Source organism: Bacillus rossius, chromosome 14, assembly GCF_032445375.1.
Source record: "Bacillus rossius redtenbacheri isolate Brsri chromosome 14, Brsri_v3, whole genome shotgun sequence".
Taxonomy (NCBI): domain Eukaryota; kingdom Metazoa; phylum Arthropoda; class Insecta; order Phasmatodea; family Bacillidae; genus Bacillus; species Bacillus rossius.
This window is the reverse complement of record NC_086341.1, coordinates 29,675,340-29,696,258: the sequence shown is the minus strand read 5'-3', so window position 1 is coordinate 29,696,258 and position 20,919 is coordinate 29,675,340. Positions and strand designations below refer to the sequence as shown.

General features: G+C 37.8%; 1 protein-coding gene across 1 annotated transcript; it reads right to left on the bottom strand.

Moving 5' to 3' along the window:
• Window positions 1-12,458: 12,458 nt before the first annotated feature.
• Window positions 12,459-20,718, bottom strand: LOC134538755 (uncharacterized). The gene is made up of 2 exons (XM_063380233.1): window positions 19,570-20,718; window positions 12,459-15,102 (listed from the first exon to the last, which is right to left on the bottom strand). Exons 1-2 carry the CDS (start codon window positions 19,629-19,631, stop codon window positions 13,125-13,127), a joined length of 2,040 nt encoding a protein of 679 aa, XP_063236303.1. The 5' UTR covers window positions 19,632-20,718; the 3' UTR covers window positions 12,459-13,124.
• Window positions 20,719-20,919: the final 201 nt, after the last annotated feature.

Below are 20,919 nucleotides of genomic sequence, written 5' to 3'. Positions count from 1 at the left end.
AGAGAAACCGAAATTATTACATACATTAAATAATTTCAATATTTACACTAGCTGACTCCACACAGGTAATGCGTCCCTCCCCCTTCCCCCTCCACCCACCAGTAGCGGGCTGCTTTCTGAAAACCACACCTCTGTCCCGCGGAGTCCGAGGGTGGCGCACTTCTGTCTCGTCCGGTGCCTTCTGCGAGTCCCGAGAGCACCGTCGCTTGAAGTTGCGTAACTAGGACGCCATTGTTCTCGCAACTTCGAGGGTCAAGACACAACAGTTTTGAGAGCTACTAGACCTTTCCAGAGCGGGACTCCGCAGGTATATAAGACGATGCTGGCCTGCGGTGAGAGCGAGAGAGAGTGACACAGGCCGGCGGATCCTCGGAGTGACCTGCGAGGGCAGTGAAGTGGCGAGCGATAGTTGGTGACGAGCGAAGGGCTTCTATGCGAAGATCGCAGCCACGGCGCGGTGTCACGACGCGACGGACGACCGAGTAGTAAGTAGTGCTTCTCAGTGTGTTGGGACCGAGGTGCGCGGTAAGAGACGAGCAGTAGTGAGAGCCACTGTCGAGCCGAGCTACACTGGGGATATTAAATATTTAACCAATGAAATTGTGTTTAAAAAGTGTGATTAATTTGTGAACAGACATTTTAATTATTGTAATTTAAGAAATAGAGTAAGTTATTAGTAAACAAAACTGCAATTAACTATTCTTTATCCCTATCCGGACCTCTTTCCCCACTTGTAACACTTACTGAACGCCAATTTTATTATTTCAGTGTGTATTTATAAATGAGAAGGGAGGAGGAACCAGCATTTATTAATTTATTCTTTGGAGTAGGTAAAAGATATAAATGGTAAAGTTAGTCTGTTAAACCATTGATAACATAAAGGCTAACGCTTGAAGTTTGTTTAATAGCTAGAGAAATAACTCTCTAGGAACAATCATAAAAAAGCCATCATGTTGTTAGCTTGGATAATCAATCACGATAACATCAAAACAGACAGTATTAAAGCATTAAACTCCACTATAATCACCAATGTTTTGCTATCCAGTATGGTACAGGGGAGCAAGTGGTCGTTCTCAGCTTGAATTAAATTACATATTAACACGACAGTGATTTAGTAGCCTAAATTATTTTGCTTCAAACGTTTCGTGGGTTGTACACGTTTTATAATATATTCAGAATATTACCATATTAAATGTTTAAAAAAGGAATATTTACTAAACAATATTCTCATTAAATGGTTAATGTTAACTTAAAAACAAATTTTTATGTCAATAGTAGCATGTAAAAAATACATGAAATCATATGATGTACAGTTTTGAAATAACCGTTCAATTGAAGCCTACGTCTCGAAACTCGTTATTTTTTTAGAATATCATTCAAAATAAATAAAAATTAGGTTTTCCCAAAACTCTAAAAGAAATGTTTCTATGTTTTTTTTAGAAAACCTAATTTTTTATTTATTTAATCAGTGGTATAGATACTCAAAATAAAAAGTTTTATGCAGACGAAGGCTACATAGAACGGTTACTCCAAAACTGAAGTACACATGATGTCAAGCTTTCAGTAAACGCCACGATTTGCATAACAATTTTCCTTTATGTTTATATAAATAATTAAATAAAGACTTATTTAGTAGAAAAAACCTTTTACAGTCAATTAAATATGGTTATGTTGTGAATTTTTTCAAAATCATCTGCAAAAACACGAGATATTATAAGCAAAACAATTTAGGATACTACCACTTTAATTTCGTACCTCCGTGCATTGCATGTAGGTTGTAGACGAAGGGTCTGAACAAAGTGTTCAGGAACGTTGTTGCGTGCGCGTTGGGAAGCTCATTACGAAACTGACGGATGCTGGGAACCGGAACATAAACCAAAGGATATTGGGTTTCTCAGGTAGCCAACTGTTTCCACGAGCTGAAGCAAGTTTTGAGCGGCAGATGGAGAAGGATATTGGGTTTCGAACTCACGGGAAGAAGCAGCCAAGCAATAAGCGCCTCCTGACTCGCTTCCCGTTAACAGATTAATATATATATAGATATATATAACAGAAAACCATGTTTCACCTTCTTAAAGTCATTACAAAAAAGTGATATTTTTGAGTACTAGCTACTTATTCCGGAAAACGCTGTTAAGTGTATTAAATATCACTACCCTAATATAGCTAACCATTTGCAGCACTTTACAGTATTTTAAATATAGACAACCGTACCAACCGTTCAAGCTATTTTACAGTAATATAAATATAGCTAACCTAACCAACCATTCACACAATTTAACGGCAATTTTAAAGTAGCTAACGTAACCAAGCCAACAAATGAAACCACTTTACGGTATTTTTTAAGTAGCTTACCTAAACTAATCAACTTTTTAAAATGGTAATTTAATTGAAATATTACAAAGCCGTTAAACAAAATCATCAAACAGAATGAGAGAAAATTAAAAATATCATTTTATATTTGTATTATAATTTATTTTCAGAAGAACACCTACTCCAGAAAATAAACAACACATTTATTTGGTTTTAAATTTAGCCACAACACGTGAGCATACAAGACCCTCTAAAAATAAGTTTCGGATAAATAAATGAGCGCTGGGGGCATTCTCTCACCTTCAGATCTCGAGTTTAAATTTTACTCATAATTAGCGAATTCGTTCATGTGGGCCAAACAACTCACATACGTTGTTCAGATATGAAATATGACGTCAATATTTAAATATGTGGGTTTATACTTAAGTTAAAGTGACAGTAAAACTGTAAAGTAAACTACATTTTTGATTTTACGTTAAGGAATAAGCACAAACGACATAGTGAAATCATTAATTTGAAAAGTACTACGAAGAGCTGATCATGCGCCTACTTACTCCCATCTTGATGACCACACTGAGCTAATTAAAATAACTTTCAACCAATTCTAAAAAAAAACTAAAACATCCACAGTGACTCATGTCACTACATGGAATTTATTATCAAAATTACAAATCATTTGTCTTTTTTTCTCAGTTATTAGATGGGATTGATTTATCAATTTACAAATCAATTTTCAACTAAACAATCAAAATATATGTAATGACACATAATAATAATTATCATCATATCTTCGGAAACATTTGATATCACGCTTAAATGAAGACGCGAGTGATTTTTACGTAAATGGTTTTCAGTTAAATAATTTAGTACAAAAGACAGTAACAAAAATATTTTTTTTAATATTAGCATTAGTTTAGTTATGTAAGATCATAACATGAAAAAAAAATTGATTGTAATATTTCGAATAACACAGTCATATATGTCAGTTGTATTTAATATGTGTATGTATTTAGAATGTAATACGTATCATGTATGGCACTTAGAAATAATAGTTCAAAATGTATGAACATTTTTTAATTGGGCTTAAAGTCTCGTAAACACATGTATATGGCCAAAAGACAACTGAAACCAGGAAATCTGGAAACATGATATTTTCAGCTGATGCTTAGGCAACACAGAACATTTCTTGGAATAAATTTCTTCAGAAAAAAGGCAGTGCATGTGAAAATAGTAGGCTATCAACGTATGTATGTATGTATTTATTCACAATGGCATCATATCCTGAGGATTTTTTTTATGATAATCAGCATAAACCACCAATGACGGATGTCCAACATATTATTGTAAATCAATATTTTCCGTTACAAGAATATTTCAAAGAAAACTTTTATTTTGTGATGCCCTGTCCTTCCCTGCTCTGGCCATCAAGGGCGTACTCATTGGAGGGAGATGTAGGAACATTGAATATATATAACGTATATAAGTCGCGAGCCAAAACTAGCAGAATAAATCGTATCCCCTCGCGAATTCTATACATGATATATATTCAATGGTAGGAATGAGGGGAGGGACGATAAATACACCCCGAATTCTTAAAAAAAACATCTGTCCTTTCTGCCAAAAAAAAAGAAATAATTTGAAACCAGAGTGAGCAAAGTGATTCTATTCCCCCCCCCCCCCTCCCCCCCCCCAAATTGGCCTGTGAGAAGTTTCGACTGAAATAATTAATTAAAGCTCTTTTTAATATTTTAAGTTATTTTTAATATTCGATTTGATATCACCAGTAAATTTCCTAATAGTTTTATTAGAAGCTGTGAATGTGATGCAAAGCTCCGCGACTAATGTGAAGCTTCCCATTGGTTCCGGAGTTTTAAAACACTGAATTCCTAAGAATCGCTGCTTCTCATTTACAAGCCCAATTTTTTTTCCTTAAAATAATTAATTTTAATTTCTCAAGTACAGATGACCATACCCAAAGTTAATAGTTTTTTTTTGTTGGTATGATCAGCCACATTATTATGAGGAAAAAACCTAGTTCCATTATTGATTTTTACATTTTCCAATGATTTTCATAGGTTTATTTTTTTTAGAAAATTGAAAATTTAAATCATTGTTGATTATTTCCTGAAGTATACTTCACAGAAAACATATTGTTTTATGTTGAAATGGAAATTCTGCTTACACCCCTGATGGTCATACTGCGCCACGCAGCTCAAAGTGTGCCTGGCGTAAACGTTGTTACCTGTCACGTGTTCGAATGCCACACTGCACTTCCCCTCAGGTCGCGCTAAAAGGGTCGGCGTGGCGAGAACAAGGAATACACAGACTCATCATCGCCGTCGCTGCTTGCATCATAGATCATGCCAACCCCTTCGCGAGGCGGCTACCGGAGGACGCGACCCTCAGTCGTCGGCCAGGGGTGCCAGGGGTGCCCAGACCGCCTCGCACAACGCCGAAATACCATACCACCGAATGTCAAAATTGACCACAACGCCGACAGCTAGCGAACTGCTGTGTACCACAACGCCGAAATAACAACTAAATGAATTTGTGTGTGTTTCTTAAATGTACCTTAACGCCGAAATACCTCAATCAAACCTAACCTTACCTAACCTAACCTAACCTAGCGTAATGTAACCTAACCTAACTTAACCTAGCCTATCCTAGCCTAGCCTTACCTAACCTAGCCTAACCTAACCTAGTCTAACATAACCTAACCTAAGCTAATCTAACCTAACCTAGTCTAACCTAACCTAGTCTAACCTAACCTAACCTTTGTGGCAGTCCTGAAATGATATTTTTCGGCGTTAGTGTATTTCGGCGTTGTGGTGCGTCCCCGCCCAGGTCGCGGTGTGGACAGGGGCTGCCTCGTTTGTGCGACATCCACTCTACATTGTGTTCGCAGTCATACTGAGCTCGCAATACCCCCCGGGTGCTTATGCTTTGTGTTGTCCCAGTACCTACAGCAGTTAAAGTAATTTTTAAACCATACCCTGCAATGTTTTACAGTACAAACTGTGCGCATAAAAGCAAATATGATTAAACCAAATAAAGTACAATTAATTGATATTCGATTACCATCTTTTCCGTGATTAAAAAAAAATCAGTGTTGAATGAAACATCAATTAAAATATAAAATAATGTGTCAAGTTCAGTAAGAAATACTCCGTATTGTCTCGGGAAAAATTCTTAATATATGCCACGTTTTGCACAAAGTTACGGTATCTTTCTTGCAGTGTTACAAACTATCCCTTGGCAACTGGATTCCAAAGGGATCTTTCGTAAAAATACAGACAATTGGGGGGTACGGCAGTGCCCCCGCCAAGTCGAGCGCGTAGCAAACACTGCCGTATCATCCTTTACTGGAACCATTTCGCCGCATTTTCAGGCCCCTATTTGAGAACCTCTGGATAAGACCAGAACTCAGAAATTTTCGTCATCAAGTAAGCTATAAAATCACATACTTAAAATAAAATTTCAAGTCTGTAGGTCATTTAGTTCCGAAGTTAAGCGAAAGCAAAGTTTCGCATTTATGACACTCACTCATGATCATCAGAATAGAACTAGTACTTCCCATAAACTCAGAGAGCTGAAATTTGGTACAGAGTTAGGGTTTAATGGCCACATAAAGGGAAAACTATAAAAACTGGGATAATCAAAGATCTGGAGTACCTGGTGACCCTTATGTGAAAACACAAGAGCCCAACCAAACTATTAAAGATCGACATACCGCCTTTACAAAAAATATTAAACTTTGTTTGCCTCTTCATTGGAAGTTCTGAAGTATCTGATGAAGAACCCTCAGCTTGTCTCAGCTGTATTAGAGATATGGTAATGCCCCCTTCTACTATTGGTACATAAAAAAATCGACTGTCATTGCAAAAATCCAGCGTAGTGGCACACATCTTCTAATTTGATCTAGCCTAATGCTTCCCACTGCTGGGCGAATGCCTCCCCTTCTGCTTTTAATACGCATATAAATAAAATTAAAGGAAAACTCTGGATAAGACTAGACTGGCTTTTATACTTATACTTACAAGTTTACAAGAAGAAATAGTCGAAAGATTTACTTTATTCTACTCGAACATTACACAAATTAAATAAACAAATTACACTAAAATTTTAAATAATTTCGCTCAAAATTTGGTCAAAATATAAGTCATTGGACTAAGAGTGGCGGTGATACCCGCACACGTCGCTAGATGGTGCTGACTGTATTTTAAAACGCGCTTACGTTTGTTTTTCCGATAACCTTATATTGCGAAGTGGCAACCGGCCGCGTTACAGTAGTTTACGACATTGTTCTACTGCGCTTGAAAACTTTTGCTAGGGATTATGAGGGATTATTTGCATTTCGTTGATTTCGCTTATTATTTCGTGAGGTTTAGGCGTAAATACCGCGCTGATCTTACAGAAATTAAACCGTCTAAACCGTCTAAAAGAATAAATAATGAACGCGAATGGGAAATACGAAAAACTGTTGCTACTGTACAAGGATCAGAACCGGAAAAAAAGAAAAGAAAGATTTTTAATAATAAAAAAAAATTCTTTTAAGAAAAAATGTTTCAAATAAGCAAATCTAATAAAATAAATCAATATGCCCACGTTTCTACAAAAAGAAGTTAAATCCCACCAAAAACATTCTGTAAAAAAATTAGCCAAGTCTCGATGGAGATGCTTGTTCATCTCTAAAAAGTAATGAAATCTAGACAAAGTCGTGCCAAGTCTAAGGTTCCTTACTGCGATTTCTTTATTATTATAGTTAATGTTGTGTGACTTGGCCGTTGAAGGGTACACAAGGGTACAAAACCAGGTGCTCCATGACACAATTGCACCAATCCGTCGCCAAAACCGCTACCCATTGACGATGGAAAATTGCCACTTGGAAAACGTTGATTCAATAACCAGTCAATTGTAGGCTTGAAAAAGCTGCGTATTTCAATAATACTTATGTGCAGGCGAGCCTGAAACAAACAGTATAAAAAATTATTTCCAGTACAGACGGACTTCAAATCATTGATAGAAGTCCGTCTGTACGTCTATTTTATGTTAGATTGGTGGTCGATTTGACGCTCCAAAAAGAAGAGAGCAGAAGTCAGCATTGTCAATGCTGAATGCATGTGTTGCACAATCAACAACAGCCTAAAATGATACACTAGCGTCCAATTACCAATACCAGTATGGGCTATTATCTTGCTTAACAAACAGATATAACATTACGTGTAAACAAAATTGACTTGTACCCACTAACGTATAAAGAATGTTCAACGGCCAAGTCACACAACATTAACTATAATAATAAAGTAATCACCGTAAGGAACCTTAGACTTGGCACGAATTTGTCTAGATTTCATTACTTTTTAGAGATAAACAAACAATCGAGACTTGGCTAATTTTTTTACAGAATGTTTTTGGTGGGATTTTTTTTCTGTGTGTATACGAATTTAAATGTGTACCTCAGCGCTGAAAAATAAGTGACGAAGGGATAATGAGATTATGTTATGTTACCATACAACTTTCTAGAGATGGGAAATCTCTATTTATACCCAACTGTTTGTCATTTTATTTAATTTGTTCCGAAAATAAATAATGGTTTTTTTCTGCACTAAATAAAAAACAAACTAGATTTTTAAGCGAATTTCGTAGGCGTATTACAACTTTTGCAACCACTTTAAGAAAAGGGTGATGCGAAGACATATATTAGAATTATTATATTCGTAAGGAGTGAAATGCGGAATTTCGTCCATGCTGTTCGAGAAAAAAAAACTGAATATCTGACCGTCTGATGCATTCGATATATTGTTTGGATGGTGAAACAGTTAGTGATATTTCATTTGACCTTTTTTTTTCAGATAAAAGTTGTTAAGTTTACGGATATTTGATTTATTTTTTGACAACAATCCATTTACTGTAAACCCTTCCCACAAATGTAGAACTTGACTATTTCAAAAGCCAAATATTAAGTGACAAGATACTCATCTCTGAATCTGGGCGAGTGTGTTCCGGTCACAAAATCCTCACGCAAATATTTTCTGAAAAATGCATTGAATTCCAGCCTCAAATCAGATTTCCTGCGCCATATTGGAAAAAATTATAATTCTGAAGATTTTTTGTGCTTGGAGAAGTTCTTACCATAAATTTGTGTGTGTGTATTTTTAGGTAGATTCCAAATAAATACTACGGCCGTTACCATGGTGCGACTTCCGGAATATTTTTATATAGTTTTTCGTTTCATGTTCCCTAGACCCCAAAACCATCGTCAAAACAAATGTTTATACATATAAATTTATATATCTATGTATATAATTTTTATTGACACGATAACTGCCGTAAATTTTCACAAATAACTTCCAAACTGATACATAAAATCTAGTAGTGGAAAATCTCTGTCTAGTTTGTTTATGAGCAATATCCGACCAAAGGAGTAGAAATGGGGAAGTTTTTTGAAAAACAGAAAAATCGCCATAACTCCCATAATATGACGAATATCACATCCGTTTGTATGAGTAATTACATAAATTTTTATTTAAATAAGTTTTTATGCAACCAACCATAACTGCAAGGGGTGGAAAAAAAAAGGGTTGGAAGATAAAAAAAATCATAACTCCCTTCGTAGGCACACCATCGATTCTGTTCAAATAGTTTGTAATCCTTATAGATAATATATAAATCTTTTGTCTGGAACTATGTTTAAAATAATCAACCATTGCTGTAAACAGAGTATAAAGAGGGGTTAAACTACAAAAACAAATTCATAACTACAAGCACACCATCGAATACGTTTACATTCTTTCTTTATCATATAATTTTTAACTAAAACTTTTTTCTGAAACAATTTTTGATAATACAAGCCATTGTTTCTGGGTGTTGAAAAAATAAAGGGGTGGATTTTTAAAATTCATAATTTCTTTACCATATACACTTTAAAATCCGTTCTGTCTTACTGTAAAGCCTTAAATTATTATCGACAACATCCGTCTAAAATAATTTTATTTACGAACAACCATTACTGTAAGAAGTGGAATAAACAGGGTTTGGATGACAAAAAAAATGAATAAATCCCCTTGTAGGCACACATAAAATTTGTTCAAATGGTTGGTTAAACTTATATAAATTATCAAAACTTTTGTCTGAAATAATTTTTGATACAACCAGCCATTACTGTAAGGAGTGGATAAAGGAGGGTTAAAATACAGCAATAAATTAATAATTCCCTTAATAAGCATACCATGAAATCTGTTCACATTGTTTGTAACACTTGAAATTTTTATTTAAAATTTTAGTCTGAAACAATTTTTGATTGTACAAATCCAATATTGCAATGGGTTGAAAAACCTGGGCTTTAAATAAGAAAATAAATAAAACTACCTTACCATGTACTCTATCAAATTCATTATGTTTAACATATTAAATATTTGTATATATTAAAATTAAAAATGTATATATTATTTTAACGTTTTAAATATCGTTGAAAACATTTGTCTTAATAATTATATGTAACAAACCATTATTGCAAGGGGTGGAAAGAGCAAAAGTTAGATATAAAAAAAGTGAATTTTTTGTAATTTTTTATTAAATTGTTTTTATAATTTTCATTACTATTTTTATTATTTTATTTTTATTTTTTCTTGATTTTCTGATATTAAGGAATACGTGTGTTTTCATTAAATGCGTGTAGTTAAATATGTTGTAGCTCTGAATATTTACTAGTTCAAAACTTCTTGGCCTTGACAAACAATTTTTCAGGGATACTTGGTCCTTTGGTAAGCGTAAAACCTGTTACATTGGTATAAATGCTTGTAATTGATTTTATCGATACTTCTGGTCTAACAGTAAAATGAATTATCATCGACTGCTTGAAATACGTTATATAAGCTATCACCGAAGAAGTTTTTGAGGTTCGGTAAAGTCTGGTCTATACATCTGACGCTGATCATGACCTGATCTCGTGGTCCGAAGACACTTGGCCTATACGTATAGCATTGTACATAAACTGGTTGGAATGTATTTCATGCATCGAAAAATATAGACTTCCATGTTATACAATGCGACAAAATATTTAATTTGGCGGAGGTATCTCGTCTAGTGTTGTTTTTCGTATAGTGAATGATAAACTCTACGAATGGTATCGGAAAACAGAATTTAAAAAAAATTTTAAGCTTTAGTTTTCCTCATCTCTGGTCGAGAAAAAACATAGACGGTAATCTATCGTGTCAATCGTTATTTTAAAAAGTGTTTTTTTTATGAATTTAGAATTTTGTCCGAATTTATGGCTAATTAATTACGAATTTACATGATTTATTGAATAAGAGTTTTATACCTAAACTTACTTTTTTTTTGCATCGTTCAAGTATTGATCCAAGGACGGGAATAGATCGACTAAATTTGTAAATTAATTGCAGATTTTTTATGAGTTTTTGAATCTTTCCCGAATTTATAGCAAAATAAAGAGATACAGATTTTCAAGTTTGCCTCCAAATTTCAAGGTGGCGGGCGCAATATTAGTAATAAGTAATTACTACACTCTAGCAGGTAAACATTAATCTAACATGGCGGTAGCCCACTCTAACTAACGAAAACAAGATGGCAGACGTGACGTCTGGTAGTTGAAATATATATAATCTGGCATTAGTGGTGGGAGGTCAGTCTGTCGGTGGCTTCCGTGGAGGAAGGATCTGTTATTTTTTTTTATTTTGCCCTCATCAGGTTCTAACCAAGGTCACCATCATGTTATTGTTTTTTTTATTAAAATTTTACTAAAAATTTGATTAATTAATCTTTTTAATTTTTTCCCATTAAAATATTATAATAATTACAGATTTCTAAGTTGGTGGCCGTGACCTTATAAACGAATATGGCGGAGTATTTTCTTTTAATTTTTATTATTTTTAATAGAAATTAAATTTTTTACCGATCTTCTAAAATAGTAAATACGGATTTTCATGATGGCGGTCGTAACGAAAATTGAAACCATCTAGAATCCAAGATGGTCACAATAACGATATGTGCAATTTTTTTTTAAATAATATTTTATACAACTTTTTTAATGAATTTTTTTTAATGTACATAGTTTTAAGAACTTTTCTGATAATAATTACTGCTATTTAAGATGGTGGCCGTAAAGAAAATTTCAACGATCTAGAATCCAAGATGGTGTCCGTAACGAAACGCGCAACGATGACATCATACACAACTAAGATGGTGGGCTTAACGAAACATTTGACATTTCTAGAATCCAACATGAAACCTGTTTTTTTAAAATATTTTTTATTGAAATTTTATTAAATATTAATTAAATATTTTATAAATTTTGAAATTTTTCCATATTATCTAGCATAAAAAATACGGATTCTCAAGATGGCGGGCGTAACGAGAATTGCATCAGTTACGTAATAATTTAAGATGACGGTGATGGCATCCTAATTGTCAAGGTCATGTCTTCAGAGGTTTAGGGAGGCTAGTTGGTATGGATTCTTAAGCTTCATTACGGACTTTTTAAGTCTTTGGCATTTTTGAGGACTAAAACGGGATGTTTTCCCTCAAAATTGAAATTTTTCCCTAGAAATAGAGCAATTTTTTTATTTTAAATTTTTTTATGGATTTTTTCCCTTAAAAATTGGAAAATTTGGCGAATTTTGGGATAATTTGGGGTCTTTTTGATAAATCTTGGCAAATTCTTAAGGTAAAGGTCAAGTTTAAAGGTCAATATTAAATGTCATCCAAGATGGATGCCGTGACGTCACAATCCATGATGGCGGTCGGCTTCTGCTCCTCAATACGAAGCCAGGCGCAGAAAATACTTTCCTATACTACTTATTGTTTTCTTGGAATTTTTGTTCTGTCACAAATATTTTCAACGTATATTTGCTATGTGTCGTATAAAGGATGTAAAATGTCATGCAAGTTATAATAATTACAAACCCTGCGCAACATTTTACAACTATTTTTATACCACTTAGTAAATATCCACTGAGAATATTTGTGACAGTACCACTAATGCAAGAAAGCTTTAGTGCAAAATTTTTAGAAATAGCTCTTAACTAACAGTGTACTATCCCGAGCGGCTGGGAATATTCGTACAGTTCCACCTTGCTTGAAGGTAGTGTGGGGGAGTGGTAATTAAGTGCAATAACACAATACGACAATTTATGCTGGTAGTGAGGTCGTTTTATTAACAATTCTTATACAACTTCACTTGAATACACGGTACGTATTGACACGGACTTGAACAGACAAACAGTTACACAGTGCACAGACGTCGCACACTGCCTGGGATGCGTTACAGCGATTCCCCTAAGTCCCCGCGATTTCCGGAGAGCACCATTAATGAGCTGTCTTACCACGATGCTCCAAGAGGTGCTTATTAGCCATGGGATGTCTTACCACGATTCCCCTAGTGGCTACTGCTCCCGGCTCTGCCGGGAGAACTCCCGCAACTGGCCGAGGAGCTCTCTTATATAGGCGGCACAGGAGTGCCCCTTGTCCTTACTTGAGGGCCGTGTGCAACGCTTCCCCAGGGTTCGTGTGCAACAACTCCCACCAAGATCCACTGGTCCTTCCCCTGCCTCGTGAGGGGGTTTGACCCTTGTCCTCCGCAGTGCTGTGTGCTCTCTTTACAAACTCTTATGGAGGTATAGTCTGACATTACAATCCTTACAAGATACATTACAATACATTACGAGATACATTACAGTACATTAAAAGATACCTTACAAGGTATACTCTGATATTACACCTCCCCCCCTATAAAAAGAAACAAATTAGTAACAATAATTTGCTTTCAGTTTTACAGCACTGTCCATCACGTCATTTCACCGATAGGTCTTGTTAGTGGATGCAGCGTCTAACATGGTCAGTTCATGGGCTGGCTCACTGTGTGCACTAGTAGTTGATATTCTTCTGTCTCTAGGTTGTGCTATATTACTAGCACTATACGTGTTTACAATTACAGGTTTGAAACACAATGTCTTACAACAGTCACTATTATTGCTACTCTTGATTATACATCCTTTGATATGTTTACAACATCCACATTTACAACACACAATTATAATTATTACAATAAGGAATACAATAAAAGTTGTATACGAACTCCAGGTTACATTTGACAATCTGGTGTTCTGTTTAATTTTCCATTCTTCATTTTTTAAATGTTCTTCCACCTCTTTAACCTTATGACTAGCTATCTTTAGATCATCTAGCTGGTGTGTTATGGTTTTAAAGGGTGTGTTTATTTTAATCTCGTCTAATGACATAGTTTCAATGGATTCACAACAATCCATATCTAAGGGTAAAGTTGGAATTATGTCTTTAGATGTGACGTTATGGCTTATTCGAGCTTGTGACACAATAATTACATTAGTACCATAACCTTTACATTTCTCAAAGAACTTCAACTTTCCCGTCCCTTTTAGTACAGCATCGTAAGGTTCAGTGTTTTCACATGCAATGGTTATCTTCTCTTCCTTTGGGGCTACATAGAGCCACTCATTATCTTTTAATTGTATCCACACCGTATTTATTATTTTTACGACATGTGTTGTGCAATCCTCAGGAATTGCACTTATTGGGAACATTAATCTAATCTCACACTCTTTAGGGGTATACAGATTGATTAAAGGAAAACGTTGCTTACAAATTCTAAACTTAGGTGTGAGTTCCCGACATTTGTCTAACTCGTTCTCATTTAGTTTGATATAATATTGTTTAGCATTTTCTAACATTATATAATCTTTACTTGGGTTTATGAATATATACAAGTCCTTCGAATTTTTGCTCTGTATTGGTAAAGGCACAGCTTTATAAATCTTAAACACAAAATGTTCAACTAATGGAAGTTTAATGATGTAACATAGTATATTGTTTCTACTAAATACTTCCAAATTAACCACCTTGAGTATAACACTATCGAGGTTTACTCCTTCCGGGGCTGGTAACTCGAGCCCTTGCGCGTGATCTGTCTTAAATGATTTAAAGTACTTAGCAATTTGTTGTGGGGTGATGATGTGGGGGTTTAAAATTCCGTTTCCCGCATTAACTACCGCGTCTATCAAGACTTCATATTGAAACCTAAGAGACTCTAGTTCCAATGTTAAGGCATTTATGTGTTCATTTACCTTGATTTTTAATGCCTGTTTATTGATGGCAGATGATACTCGTCTCGTGTTGTTGTTAGTTTCTGCCGCTAGCTTTTCTAGTCCTTGTTGGAGGGATTTTTGGTTGCTGTACATATTTCTCATAGTTTGATTTACAGAGTGTATAGTAGACTTGACAACCAACATCTGTTCCTTGCCTAGTTTTAGGAAGTCTAACTGTTCTTCCTCCAGTTTAGATATCTTTTGGCTATAAAACTCAGCATCCTCCTCATCTAATGTTCCAAATAGTACACGACTTAACTGACCAATGATGTTAAATGGGAATATGCTTCTTTTACGTCTAGCCTTACTTTCCGTCATTTCTGCAATAATTGTCCTTGCTTTAGTGAGGGATTCAATTGTCGTCCTAATCCTACTCATACTAAGGTTACACAATGTTTTGTTTTTATGGGTATATTCTTCCCTCTTACACAGATTGTTTACCATAAATACATATCTTTTTACATTCTCGAAATTTACATCTATTTGGCGTATGTTTACAAATGTCACTAACCGCCACTCAATGTTATATAATTGTCCCTCTCCCTGATAATCATAGTACAGTCCAGGGGAGTCGAGGATGGGTGACACTTGAATGTCTAAATGTCCTGCGGGCCCGCTTGCACTGGCGCTCGCAATAACGAGAATTAACACTCTGGAACATCAAAAGTATGGTTTTAATCGGTTAGCGTGAACTTTAACGGATTTCTTCCCTTTTACTAGAATAGTTACGTTAACCCCATTTACATCGACTACTGTATAAGGTCCTATATACTGGCTACACAGTTTCTTTGATCTGCCACGTCTCAGTGTCTCATCATACAATAGCACTCTATCACCCTTTTCAAAAACATGCTGGTGTACCCTTTTGTCATATTTGACCTTATTGCTTTCTTTGGATGCCAACAATTGTTGCCTAGCATTTTTGTAGGTTTCCTGTAGCTTATACTTTAAGTCTTTCAAATAATCATCATAACAGTACTGGATACCCTCGGGATCTTTCTGTAGGATTCCCGGAATGTTAGGTAACCTCCCAAACATTAATTCGTGTGGAGTAAACCCTGTTGCTTCGTGCGGTGTGGTGTTGTGCACAAAGGTTGCATTGTTTACCCAAACGTCCCAGTCACTTTGGTTGCAAGCTATGTAGTGGCGTAGAAATTCCGCCATTGACCTATGCCATCTTTCTATCGCCCCATTGCTTTGTGGGTGGTATGCACTAGTCTTAATTTTTTTAATTTTTAGGAGTTTGCATACCTGTAAAAACATTTCACTACAAAAGTTGCTACCCTGATCCGTTAGCAATACTTGGGGTATACCAAACTTGAATATTATTTCATTTACGAATGCTGCCGCGACCGTCTCTGTTAGTTGGTTCGCCATTGGTACTGCCACCGTGTACTTTGACAATGCGTCTTGGAATGTCAATATATATTTATTTCCCTTTTCTGTCTCTGTCAAGGGGCCAACAACGTCCATGCTACACTTTTCCCACACGGTCGAGGGTGTATCCGTGATCTCTAAGGGTACCCGAGTGTGTGGTCTTGCGATTTTGTTACGTTGGCACGAATCACACTTGCGAACGTATGATTCTATATCCTTTTTCATCCCTTGCCATGTGACATATTGTTTTATCTTGTTGTGTGTACGGTTCATTCCTTGGTGTCCACCTACTGCAGTGTCGTGTTGTTCTTTAATTATCTGTTCTGTTAATGCAGGCGGGACTTCTACCGCGTCACTGCATTCGTGTTTTTCAGCTTCAATGTGGTATGCTCTACTAAGTGCATCCGCATGGGTTATTGTCTTTCCTGCTCTGTAAACTATGTCGAAAGTGTACTCTGCGAGTTTTAGCCTCCATTTCATAAGGCGTGTACTCGGATCAGTTACATTGAATACATACTGAAGGGGTTTGTGGTCGGTTACCACCTTAAATTGCCTCCCTAGTAAGTATGGCCTGAAGTATTTTATGGCCCAAACTATGGCCAACATTTCACGTTCTGTTGTGGAGTAGTTAACCTCCGCCTTGTTGAGAGTCCTACTGGCGAATGCCACTGGTTTGTCTTTACCAATCTCACCTTGTGAGAGGATGGCTCCTACGGCCACCTGACTTGCGTCAGTGGTTAGAACGAATGGTTTGCTAAAGTCGGGATATTGTAGGATAGGTTCCGACGTGAGTAATTCTTTAAGTTGTTTGAACGCTCGTTCCTGTTCGTCTCCCCAGTCAAAGGGTGTCTCCTTTTTTACCAACATATACAGCGGCTTTGCCACTTTACTGAAGTCTGCAATGAACCGTCTGTAGTAAGAGGCTAGTCCACAAAACATTTTAACTTCTTTGGCTGTGGAGGGCCTTGGATAGTTTCTAACCTTTTCCACTTTTGCAGGGTCAGGTCGGATGCCTGTATCGCTGATAATGTGTCCTAAATACGCTACTTCTGTCCTCAAGAACTCACATTTAGTGGGTTGTAGTTTGAGGTTGTGTTCTCGTAAGCGATCAAAGACATCTCTCAGTCGTGTGTTGTGAATCTCAACCGACTGGCCGTAGATGACAACGTCATCTAAATAACTAGACATTTAATACCTATCAGTCCAGCTAATACTGTGTTCATTAATCGTGCGAATGTGGCTGGAGCTCCTTTTAATCCGAACATCATTCGCTTCATTTCATAGTGACCGTTAGGTGTGCTGAAGGCAGTTTTAGGACAGTCTTCTTCGGCTATCTTTACCTGTAAATATCCGCTATATAAGTCTAACGTGGAGAAGTATTTTGACTGTCCTAGACTATCTAATATCTCCGCGATGGAAGGAAGGGGGTGTGAATCCCCTATCGATAAAGAGTTCAGCTTGCGCAAATCTAAGCAAACACGCCACAATGGGTTACCCTTTGCGTCTGCCTTTTTGGGAACAACCAATATGGGAGCATTCCATGGGCTTCTACTAGGGACGATTATTTCGTCTTCTAGCATCTGCTTCACCTGTCGGTTCACCTCCTCTTTGTGTATTTCTGGTATACGATAAGGTCTGACCGCCACAGGTACACAATTTTCTACTGTGGGAATTCTATGTTCTGTGACATTGGTAAATGTTAGTTTGTCCCCTGGTAGGTGGAATATATCATTATATTCCCTACATAATTTCAGTAACCCTTCCTTTTCAGTATTATGGAGATGATCTAACCTTAATATGTTAGTGAGAGCTTGATTTCTATCTGTGCTTCCCTTCGTCACCTCAAGTACCTTTTGCTCTTGGGATAAATTTTCTATAGTAAGGGGTGGCACCTCGACCTGGGTGTCGTATTCATTAGTATTTATAATTGTACAAATACTTTTCCCCATTTTACTTTCCGTTAGACATTCTCCAATAAAGATTCCATTTGCTAGTGCTTGTCTGGAGATAAAACCGACACCATCATTCGTCGTGTTTATCTGTACAATTTTTTCACACCTCGCAGGCAAAGAGAGGTTAGTGGCTTCCCTCTGTACATCGAACTGAACAAACTGCCCCATTATCCATGCTCCATCCTTACCGTAATCGATAAGTGTTCTCGTGGCGGACAGAAAGTCTTTTCCTAGAATGCATTCATGAGGACACTGTCTCAACAAGTGACACTCCTGTCTTATGTTCTTTTGTCGTACTTTAATGTTCATGACCAGTGTCCCTTCTGTGGTTACTAGCCCGGTGGCTAACCCACTCAGTGTCGTTGCCCTATCCTTGTTTTTCAGACCTATTATTTCGCTACTCACGAGGCTCTCTCGCATTAGGGTTATGTCTGAACCGGTGTCTAACAAACATTCTACCCTCCTACCGATTTCTTCTATGAATAAGAAAACGATACTCGTCTTTGTTTTAGGTGGCCCTATCGTAGTCTTATCTTGGAAGGTTTTGCAGCTGGTTAGTCGGCATTGTCTGGGGGCACTGTATTGCTGCTCTACCTGCCCCCGGTGTCGTTTCCCGAACTGTTAATTATGTTCTTGTGGGAAGGAGTGTAATTTTTGCCTTGGTAGGCAGTGTTGGCATCTTTGTTGGGATATCGGGAATGGTTCAGTGTGTCTCCTTGGTCTCGATTCCCACCTTGCCCGAAGGGGCGTTGGAACCTACCACTGCCATTGGCATTGGATCTGTTCCGACAATATCTGGCATAGTGTCCCGGGAGTCCACACGTAAAACATGTGCGGTTGTTTCCCTGACCACGCTCCTCATGTGTTTTCATGCCAACCCTCTTATTGCCCAGACTGTCGGGATCTTTGGTTTCCCCTAGGTTAACTCGTCCTTCACTGGTCTGCGTATTTCTAGGTCCTCCCCGTAGGAAACAGTCTTTATACCGGTGTCCCTTTTTCCCACAATTAGTGCACGAAGGTCTGTTTTCCCTTGTCCTATCTTCTCCCAAATTTTTAGACGTTTGTCTATTCCTATTTGAAAGTATGTTGGACTCTTCTTCTAAAGCAGCTTCTACCGCGAGCCCTAGTGTGTCCAACAGCGTCCCCTTACTCCTGATGATGGTTTGTATACGTTCATTAGTTAGCCCTTGTATAAAACATGCTCTTGCCAAGTGCTGGACTAAAGCCAAGGCACCGGCTGCGTGTGCGGAGGAACATACTCTCAATGTGGCTTCCTTCATGTCTGTGACCATTGTGTCAACCCTACTTCCCCAGTGTGCGACCCCTTCATTGACCCCTTGCCTTGCACTAAACAGTTGGCATGCATAGTAGTCTATGGTCCGCTTAACCGCGTAATTCTCTTCCAAAATATCCTTAACATCACTCCACGTTCCTGTACGTTCACGTGTAAGTATTTTAGATTTGGCATCCCCCACAATTTTTGATTTAACAAACTTCAATAATATGTCATGTTTCGCAGGGTGGACCAACTCAATCGCGGTATCTACGTTATCTATAAATTCTCGCAACCTACTCTTATTTCCGTCAAAAGGTTGCGTAATTAATTTAAGTGCTGAGGTGACAGGGATGTACTGGTCCCCAGCCTCACTCGATTCATTACTATCCATCATGGCGTGCTTTTGTATGGGGAGACCGAGATTAGGTATAACACCCTAAGATTCACCTTATACAACTGGGGTTCACAAATTTTAGCATGAGCACTCCCTTAGCGAGCCTACTGCTCTACTAACCTTATCATCTTGACTCTTGGTTGGTGATGCAGTGGTAGTTCCGTGTGTCGTCGTGTTGCCATGACGTCGTGTTGCCTTGATGCGTCGCTTCTGCTGGCTCCTGCAGGTCGCGCTGTCTTCTCTCTCTTGCGCTGGCCCTGTTGGTCGTTGCTGGCGGTGACGCCCGGTCAAGTACAGGCTGACCTCGGCTGACCTCTTCTATCTTGTCTCGCACGGACTTTGTTTTGTAGTTGCTGGCAGCGCCCACCGGTCAAGAGTAAGCTGACCTCGACTGACCTCTTCTGTCTTATCTCGCGCCGTAACTCGCGTGTGGTCTCCTCGTAGTCCTGGCCCCGTTCTCTGCACGCTCTGACGCCTGCTTAACTTCCGTGTGAATACTTCTGCTGCTGCACGATCTACTCACGCTTCTAACCAGTTATCCTGTCGTATTTACCACACCCCACATCTGACACCAAAATAATGTACTATCCCGAGCGGCTGGGAATATTCGTACAGTTCCACCTTGCTTGAAGGTAGTGTGGGGGAGTGGTAATTAAGTGCAATAACACAATACGACAATTTATGCTGGTAGTGAGGTCGTTTTATTAACAATTCTTATACAACTTCACTTGAATACACGGTACGTATTGACACGGACTTGAACAGACAAACAGTTACACAGTGCACAGACGTCGCACACTGCCTGGGATGCGTTACAGCGATTCCCCTAAGTCCCCGCGATTTCCGGAGAGCACCATTAATGAGCTGTCTTACCACGATGCTCCAAGAGGTGCTTATTAGCCATGGGATGTCTTACCACGATTCCCCTAGTGGCTACTGCTCCCGGCTCTGCCGGGAGAACTCCCGCAACTGGCCGAGGAGCTCTCTTATATAGGCGGCACAGGAGTGCCCCTTGTCCTTACTTGAGGGCCGTGTGCAACGCTTCCCCAGGGTTCGTGTGCAACAACTCCCACCAAGATCCACTGGTCCTTCCCCTGCCTCGTGAGGGGGTTTGACCCTTGTCCTCCGCAGTGCTGTGTGCTCTCTTTACAAACTCTTATGGAGGTATAGTCTGACATTACAATCCTTACAAGATACATTACAATACATTACGAGATACATTACAGTACATTAAAAGATACCTTACAAGGTATACTCTGATATTACAACAGTAACAACGAGGAAATTAAAAAAAAACAAGCCTTATGTGCCACTTAGTTTGTAAAAATGGTATTCAGAGCCATCCGTACGTTGCGGGAGACTCATAGATGAACATTATAATATATTACCCATAATTCATGTACCCAATGATGTTCATAGTATCTCAAGAGGTGGCATATTTCAACCCTGCGGTGACTACCTGAAATTTTC

What these genes read in the sequence shown, in the direction of transcription:
- LOC134538755 (XM_063380233.1), bottom strand. Translation starts at nt 19,631, where the DNA reads ATGGCAACACGACGACACACGGAACTACCACTGCATCACCAACCAAGA. An exon ending in CCAAGAGTCAAGATGATAAG is followed by an intron (nt 15,103 to 19,569) that starts GTTAGTAGAGCA and finishes TTGATGTTCCAG; the next exon opens with AGTGTTAATTCTCGTTATTG.